This window comes from Pundamilia nyererei, unplaced genomic scaffold (genome assembly GCF_000239375.1).
Source record: "Pundamilia nyererei isolate P.nyererei 1_Seehausen unplaced genomic scaffold, PunNye1.0 scaffold00085, whole genome shotgun sequence".
NCBI classification, from domain to species: Eukaryota; Metazoa; Chordata; class Actinopteri; order Cichliformes; family Cichlidae; genus Pundamilia; species Pundamilia nyererei.
Genome location: NW_005187486.1, coordinates 751,871 through 760,396, shown reverse-complemented (window position 1 = coordinate 760,396; position 8,526 = coordinate 751,871). Strand labels below are relative to the sequence as shown.

General features: G+C 40.0%; 1 protein-coding gene across 1 annotated transcript in view; it reads left to right on the top strand.

Moving 5' to 3' along the window:
• The first annotated feature begins 7,385 nt into the window (after window positions 1–7,385).
• s100b (S100 calcium binding protein, beta (neural)) overlaps window positions 7,386–8,526 on the top strand; it is a 2,164-nt gene continuing 1,023 nt past the window's right edge. Inside the window, exons 1-2 of the mRNA XM_005738654.1 lie at window positions 7,386–7,464; window positions 8,330–8,486. Coding sequence (XP_005738711.1) covers window positions 8,349–8,486 — 138 coding nt within the window. The 5' untranslated portion in view covers window positions 7,386–7,464; window positions 8,330–8,348. The remainder of the gene's footprint in view (window positions 7,465–8,329; window positions 8,487–8,526) is intronic.

The following is an 8,526-nucleotide window of genomic DNA, read 5'->3' as shown; positions in this document are numbered from 1 at the left end:
TTACTGCCCATCTCTGCTCAAGAAGCAATCCCACAGTTTAACCTGGAGGCCAAGACTAGTTGCACGTGATGGGACTTAAACCCTCAACCACCAGATCCAAACGCAGACGCCTAGACAACTTGGAGTCATTTAGAGGTTTTAGATTTCTAGTCTAGATGACTGAACTGATCTTTTAACTAATTACTATAAAAATATGTTGCAGCAGGAATATGCACCACAAGGCAAGGTTTTCAGTAGTAAAAGGTTGGTTACCTTCATCCAGTATAATCGCCATAGTAATGTGTGCTGCAGACCTAACCTACTCAAGACTATGGTTTGCTGTTGAACCTTTTGCTCTCATAGTGTACTATGTGTAACCTCTTTGTGTATTTCTAATATTATAGTTTTATGCTGCAAACACACATGTTCATATTTGTAACTGCTCAGACACCATCAGCACCACCTCTGTGATCTGAACACAGTCATAGCTAGATTGGGAGACCACGGGTAACTTGCAGTCACAAGTGCAATGGTGGGAAAATTAATCTACTTCAATGCATGTGCTTCTGTGGGCCAGTTAGCTCACACGGTTAGAGCATGGTACTGATGATGCCAAGGTCATGTGGTCAACCCCCATACTGGCAACAACTTCACTACCTTAGCTGTAAGGTAGTTAAGTTAGCATTAAATTAATGACAAGTAGTTTCTTATCTGCTTAGAATAAAAATGATAGTGTTTATATTTCTAACACTGCAACTCTGTGGACAGTTTTCCCTGCACTGCAAACATTTACTGTATGTTATTGAAACAATCACCATTTTAATAAGAATTAGCTTTTGACACAGAACACTGACCAATAATCGATTATTGACTGCGTTGTAAATCTGAAAAATGTCTGTCACAGCTGGATCTTGGAGAAAATGTGAATACTTGAATGAATATGAGGCTGAAATAACTTTAAGAATCTAAAACTTTACTAAAAATATTTTTAAACGAGTTTTTATATGCAGCTTCAGATTCCCTTACCCTGACATTGGCAATCAGGACAGGTGGTCACATGAAGGTGGTTATCAAATCAATAAGTTAACCCAGGGTTTCCCAATGTACCTTTGAGCACAATCACAGCAGCTGATTTTGCAAAGTTAGATAACAGTATAATATTAGACAATGTAAAATGGTTATATACAGGGTATATAGCCAAAACAGCGGTGCGAGTGGAGAGGAAAAGCACTGTATTGATGTATGACAGCCTTAAAAGTGTCGAGAAGGAAGATACCAACAAGATCTGTTGTGGAAATGAGATCTGGATGAACTGGATGAGACACCATGTGATGGTATTAAAATATATAATGTTTTCCAGCATTACACTAAGCACTTCACACTGAGTAGTCTTGAACACAAACGCTTCTCACTTTGTGGTAAAAGAAATGATCGTGATATGAAGACATGTAGGTATAGGATAAGGGAATTTGACAACAATTTTATTAATGAGGAAAAGAACTGGATTGTCATTCAAATGGTTCAGTTGCAGCAGGAGGAGAGGAGTCAGAGAGAAACTCAATTTATTGAAGAGAACCTCCAAGCACCAGCAAGCAAGGTAAGGTCGCAATATTGTGTTAGCCTGATAAGTGACTCACAGCCGGTTTTTTGGTAACTTAGGTAGTCTGAGTTACCAAAAAAATCTGAGAAATCATGTTTGTCCTTGTAGAAATTTATATGGGAGTCAATTTAGAAACCAGCAATTGCTTCAGCCTGATGCTCAGCTCGACGTCCTTCCAGCTGCACTTGTTCTTGACTGCCTCCCTATTTTCCTTAATAGTAAAGTAGATCAATTTAAATACCTTGCATCAACTATCTAAAACAACTTGTAGAAGAGACAAGAGGAAGAGCTGAAGGTGACGGAGTTGAAGAGATGGAAAAGATCAGAAATTCTTCACAGTGTTCGGAAGACATGGCAGGGAAAAGCAGAGTGAGCACAACAGGTACAGCTAACTTAAGCCATCATCAATATGGTTAATTCCATGCTAACTTAACTGCTTTATCACTAAGGCAGTTAAGTTATTGCCAGTATTTGAGGTGAACCCATGAACTTAGTCTTTTGGACACCATTTACTAACCATCTGACCTAACTGACCTGAAAACCTGCAGAGCGCACAGCCAATTACTTCGAAGGAAAGAGTCAAAACTTATCATGTAGAGAAATACAATGCTCAAGCATTGTATTTCTCTACATGATAAGTAACGTTACAGTTAAGCAAGTGGGTTGCAGACACCGTCATAAGTTAATTTTAACTTAAGGCAATTAAGTTAGTGTTAACCCAACTACCTTATTGCCAGTATGGGAGTTGATCCCATGACCTTGGTCTTTTAGCACCATGCTCTAACCACCTGAGCTAACTGGCCTAGTGACACACAGAAAAAATCCAGATTTAGATAAGCTTTATTGTGTCTTTGCAATGTTTTTGTGAGTGTATGCGTGAGGTCTCAGGTAACTCTCTTATCTTAAATGACAGGAAAACTGAAATCCTTGTGTTTGACTGTAATATCCCTCGTGGCCAACTCCGTGACGCCTTTGGTTCTTTTGCCAGTTTCCTTACCGACACTGTTAGTGACCTGGGTGTGTTACTGGACAGCTCTTTTAAATTCGACAAACCAGTGTCTACTGTTGTCAAATCTTGCTTTGATCAATTGCGTCTTATTTGCAAGGCCAGACATTATTTCCTGCACAGGGACCTGGAAAAGCTTATCCACACCTTCGTGACATCTAGGTTGGATTATTGCAACTCCGTTTACTTTGGTCTTAACTCTACTCTTCTTCACCAGTTAATGCTTGTTAGTTAGTTAGTTTAATGCTTGTTGCTACTTTTGTTCTATTCTTAACCTCTTTTAATTATTTTTAAATTTTTCTTGACTCTTTTGTCTTTTACACATAATGTTCTATTATGCTTTTATATGTATTTCTGTTGTTTCTGTGTTTTTAATGCCATTAACCTGCTAGCATGTTTGGTACTTTGCCATGGCCTTCATCTTTCTCTTTTACTTATCTGACCCTCTCCTATGTTAAGCACTTTGGTATACCACTGGTTTTTAAATGTTCTATATAAATAAAGTTTGTTGTTGTTGTTGTTGTTTATTAATCCCAGAAAAAGGGCAAGTTGTTCACCGCTACTCCCACACAACATGTCAAGGCCGAGTTCATCAACAATGAGGTTGCAGAATAAATAAAAACAAAGTAAAATAAAACATAGAATAACAAAGATAAATGTCTAAAAATGAACAACCACAGAAAGATTAAGCTAACTGAGCTTATACCTGAAAGGATACCTGTTTGCCATAAAAAGTAAAATAAAAAATAAAAACACATTTAAAAAAATATTAAGTAAGAGTATATTAGATAAGTATACATGTTACAGCACAGTCAAACATATGGTTTTACATCTAACCCAACATTTCTGGGATGAATTTTAATGAAAAGCTTGCATACACAAACAAGTTGTTTCAAACAAACTATTGATTCAGCCATCCTGATAGGCTGAAGCAGATTGTTCAAAAGTTTGGGTGCTGAAGTTGGCATTGTTTGGACATGGGCAGAGGAATATTGGATACGGAGCAGTCAGTCAGCGGAAAAAAGCAGAAGAACCATACAGCAGTGGTCAAGTACCATCAGGAGAGCAAGGAAGCAGCAGACCCACCAATAACAAGACAAACATAAGGACATAACAGCAGGCAAGACAGCAGCTCCTCAGGGAGGAATTGTCACAAAAATTTAGTGGGCACCGGTGGAGTGTAACCACAACGGTGACCCCCAATGGACACACTACCATGACAGCAAAGCCCAAAGGGAAAAAGGATGCTGTTTTCAATTGCAGGTGATCAGATACGTGCCCTCACTACAAAGTAATCACTGTAAATGCCATGAGCCTACTATGGCTTCTAACCAAGCTGAACATCTTCATGTTAAAGGAAAGCAACTAATGCAACCATGGAAGGACTCAAACCCTTAACCTTCTGAGCCGAAGTCAGTCGCCTTGGGCCACGTGGCCACACACAGAGACAGCTACAATTAGCCCTGAACCTGTGCACTGTATACTTAAGCTACTGGTGCCTTTCAAGCCAATTAAATAACAAAAAAGTCTTCATGCATTCTCAGTCATCCTGGTAAGGAAATCCCAGAAAGCTGATGCAGTTCATGTAAACACAATGATGCAAATGACTTCTTCAGTCTTAGCTGACTGCAGGTTTCCTTAACCTTATAAAAAGTACATTGGCATAATGGCCAAAACTAGTACCACTGACAGACAATGGGCTGTGACTTCAGTTTCATTATCCTTAATATGCAAAATGGCACTACCATTGGTCAGTGGTTATAAGTAGCATTCACAAAGAGTGGCTGCACTCACAGCATTGTAAGATGGTGAAAGACGTACCCTTTTTCCTTAAATCCCCACTCAAACCAGCATTCTGCCATGTCCAGGATGTGCACATCCTCATCACTGAAAGAGTACATTTGACTAGTTTTCTACAACTGCAATGAAAAAATATGCAAGAGTCAAGATTCAAATGCTAACTTTATTGTCATATGTAGGCTCTGGACAAAGTTGCTGCTACTGTAAGCTTTCTGGTTTCTGCTTAGGAATCAAAAGCCAAAGTGCTAGTGATTGCTGATACTGACCGGTCATGTTTGGTTGCATGCAAATAAAGAATCTGCCGAGATATCCAAGTCAATCTCAAAACCAATGGGCATTACTCGAGAACTATTTAGATTTGTGTTGTTTTATTTGTAAACCTTAATCAAGAGTATCTCCATGTGGCCTAATGGACAGGGCGTTTGACTTCAGAGGTCAAGTTATGCTCTGGAGAGGAGAAGATGTTGGGGCTGCAAATTGAGTAGGAGTGGTAAGGTAGTCAACCTAATAAGACTAATAAAATAAGACTTAATAAGATAACTACGTTATCATTAAGGCAATTATGTTATCTCTGACAGCCTTAATCGTAAGTGGCCAGTATGTGGCCCATGCCCATTACATTGGCATTAGTAGCACCAGGCTCTTAACCTTCTGAATTATGCAGCCCAAACATGCAGTGAGAAAAACAGATTTTTTTCTAATTTGACCAAATATGGAAGATGCCAGAATCACCAGGTCATTTTGAAACACTTGAGCACCACAAAGGGCGTCATGGTTCACTGTAAAGTCCCCTCGCCAGACACCTTCTCCATTAAGCCATATGCTCATACAGTTCAGCTGCACCTTATTTATAATGGGGCATAGTCCTACCTGACAACATCCAAACTCAATCTGCCATTCCTTGCTCAGCATAGACAGTTTCCCCTTCAAAAACACACTGTATGCGAGGTTTTGGTTTTTTTTATTTTAGCTGAACCACCTGGAAAGTGGTGGGTTTGTCTAGCGTTTGTCCCCACTTGAACTGAAGTCATCATTAAAAAACAGATTAGTTTTTGGTTATTTTATTTGTAAAGAAAACAGAAATCTCAGCCTTGAATATAGCTAACGGCTTCCCAACCCCAGCAGCCTCTGCTTAGAGACAAACTGATCCGTATGGCTGTGTGAACAGAATCACTAAGGGACATAAACCATCAGACTTTTGAGCTGAAGTCAAACGCCCTGTCCATTAGGCCACATGGAGATACTCTAAGCTGTGGTATTAAACCTTATTTATTACCAGGCAAAGTCCCACCTGGCTGAACATCCAAAATCAATGCACTGAAAGTGTAGATGCTGACTAATTATTTGTTTTCTGTACACCCCTGAAATGTTTGTTTATAGCATTTAGGGGTAAAATGTTGGCACCGAGACTTCAGCGTCAACTTCAGCTTATTTGGCTGGAGCAGATGTGCTGTTTGTGAGCCCTCATTGGGCTGCAGAGGGCACACGTCTGGCCAACTTAAGCAGTGAAAAGAGCGTCTTCATTAACATGCACAGCCAGCCGCTTCCTGTGAAACAGGCCTTTGTCACCCAGCAGATGCCCAAACACAGCGAAAAGAGGCAGAAAGAAGAACATAGATGGATGCTATACGAGCCATTATGAACAGAGAGAGGGCCACAGAGGGAGAGGTTTGGCACTTTGTCTGTTTATCTCAGTTAATCTTAATTAGTCCTGAGGTGTTTGGTAAATAAATTTCAGTTTTACGCTCCTCGGTTTAACCAACATGGCATATTAATAACTCAAATAAATTTTTGTGTGTTTAATCATTTAACCACATATAAACACCAGGACTGGACCAGGTCACAGAGATGTCATCTGCTGGTTTCTGGCATTTTCAGGCTTCAACAGTTGAGGCTAGCCACCGCCATGCTGTTTTGTTTGGAGCCAGAGTTGCCATGTTTAGAAGATAGAGTGCTACATTATCAGCTAACTCTAGCAAGTGTAGCTTGTTAAGTAATTAACAAATTAGTGCTAAGCGATGGGCTACTTTCACTCAAAACTGACGCACAAACTTCTTGGATGTACACTTAACCGCACAATACCACATGTTCTTCCTTCTCACTAGGGCGATCGTGGCTCAAGAGTTGGAAGTTCGTCTTGTAAGAAGGTTGCCGGTTCGAGTCCCAGCTTGGACAGTCTCGGTCATTGTGTCCTACTGGTGATGGCCAGAGGGGCCGATAGTGCGATATGGCAGCCTCGCTTCTGTCAGTCTGCCCCTGGGCAGCTGTGGCCACAACTGTAGCTGCCTCCACCAGTGTGTGAGAGTGAATGAATAGTGGAATTGTACAGCGCTTTGAGGTTCTCGAAAAGCACTATATAAATGCAATCCATTATTATTAGCCAGTATGAGGTTTGGACCTTGGAGTTAACCAGCTGAGCTAACCGGCTGGAGGTTAGAGTGGGTGGCGACAGGCGTCAGCGATGATTTGAGACAGAAGGTTTGCATAGAGAGTGAAAGGCAAACTTTACAAGATGGTAGTGAGACCAGCTAAGATGCATGGCTATGAGATAGTGGCACTGGAAAAAAAAACAGGAAATGTTAATATTTAATTGGAAGTGACCAGGATGGACAGGAATTGAAATGAGTACATCAGAGGGACAGCTCAGGTGGAGCAGTTTGGACACAAAGTTAGAGAGGCAAGGCTGCGATGGTTTGGACATGTTAGAGGAGGGATGGATGTACTGGACAAAGGAAGTTGAAGGTAAAGTATGAAAAAAAGAGGAAGACTTCAGACAAGGAGGACATACAGAAGGGCAGTGTGGAGATTACTGAGTGACGACATCAGAAGTCATGAAAATAGGCCACGAAATTAATCTGCTCTCTTATTTTAAAGTTTGCAGAGTCAGTGCTGGTTCCTGCAGGGCTGCAGTGGAGTGAGGAGAGGTGGACACTTGGGATTGGTCAGCACTTTGAATGACAGGTTAACTGACCTCAGACCTGCACCTCCTCACACCCCCACCCACATACTGGTCCAGTATAAAGACTGCAGCCCATCCTCAGCCTCTGCTCTCTGGACTTCTGCCTGCACTCGCACAACAGTAAGTCTTTGTTTTTTGTATTTTATGTCGCAGCAAAGAGACAAAAGCTATTTCTAGTAAGTTTCATGACTTTTTTCAAGGACTTGTTAAACACAAAGAGAAAATCTAAAATTAAGAAGGATTCGTTACCGTATCAATACTGCCCGGCATTTAAGGCTAAAGCGGGGCATTTTTTGCTCTGTAATGCTGGTAAAACTAATTAATTTAAGTCTCTCTGTTAATTATGGAGTCCGATTCTTTTATATCCGCAAAGGAAAATCATCAGCACGTGAGTAAAAAAAGTTTTCTTAACTGTGGTTAAGTGCTTCAAATGAAGGCAAGTTGACTTCTTTTTGATTCGTCAAGACATTTCACCTCTCCACAATCCTAAAATGAAGTTCATCTGCCTTCATTTCAAGCACTTAAGCTACCATGAACCTGCACAACTGAGAACCTGCACAGGCTTTAACTGTGGTCCATTTACTCAAGCATAATGACCACCTTTCTTTGCCAAATGGTCAGAAAAAAAGATGTCAAATAAAGTCATACAGAGCCAATCCTTGTACTTTCCACATGTTAATAAATGTGGTCCACTCCCAAATTCTAGAAATGCTAAAAAGAACAACCCTTGGTATTATGTGGATTAGTGTTATTTAAGTACTTTTACTTGTGTTTTTTTCAGGAATCATAAATCAATACTTTTAAGTTCATCAGAATATAATTTATATAATATATAAGAAAATAATTCAGCGACTTCATATTTATATATTATATATATTTAAAAATATATATAATTTCAAAAAAAATAAATAAAAGTGATCTAACTCTCTTTGAATCTCCCAAAATGGTCTTAAGATTAACGCTTTTATTTACTTTACTTTTCGAGGTTTAACAGACAGGTGACGATGACTGACCTGGAGACCTCGATGGCCACCATCCTCGCTGTGTTTCAGAAGTATTCGGAGAGAGAAGGAGACAAACATAAACTGAAGAAGAGCGAGCTGAAGGACCTGCTTCATGACGAGCTCCCAGATCTGATGGCGGTGAGATGGGGAATTTGTAATAAAAAAAGAAGAAAAAAAA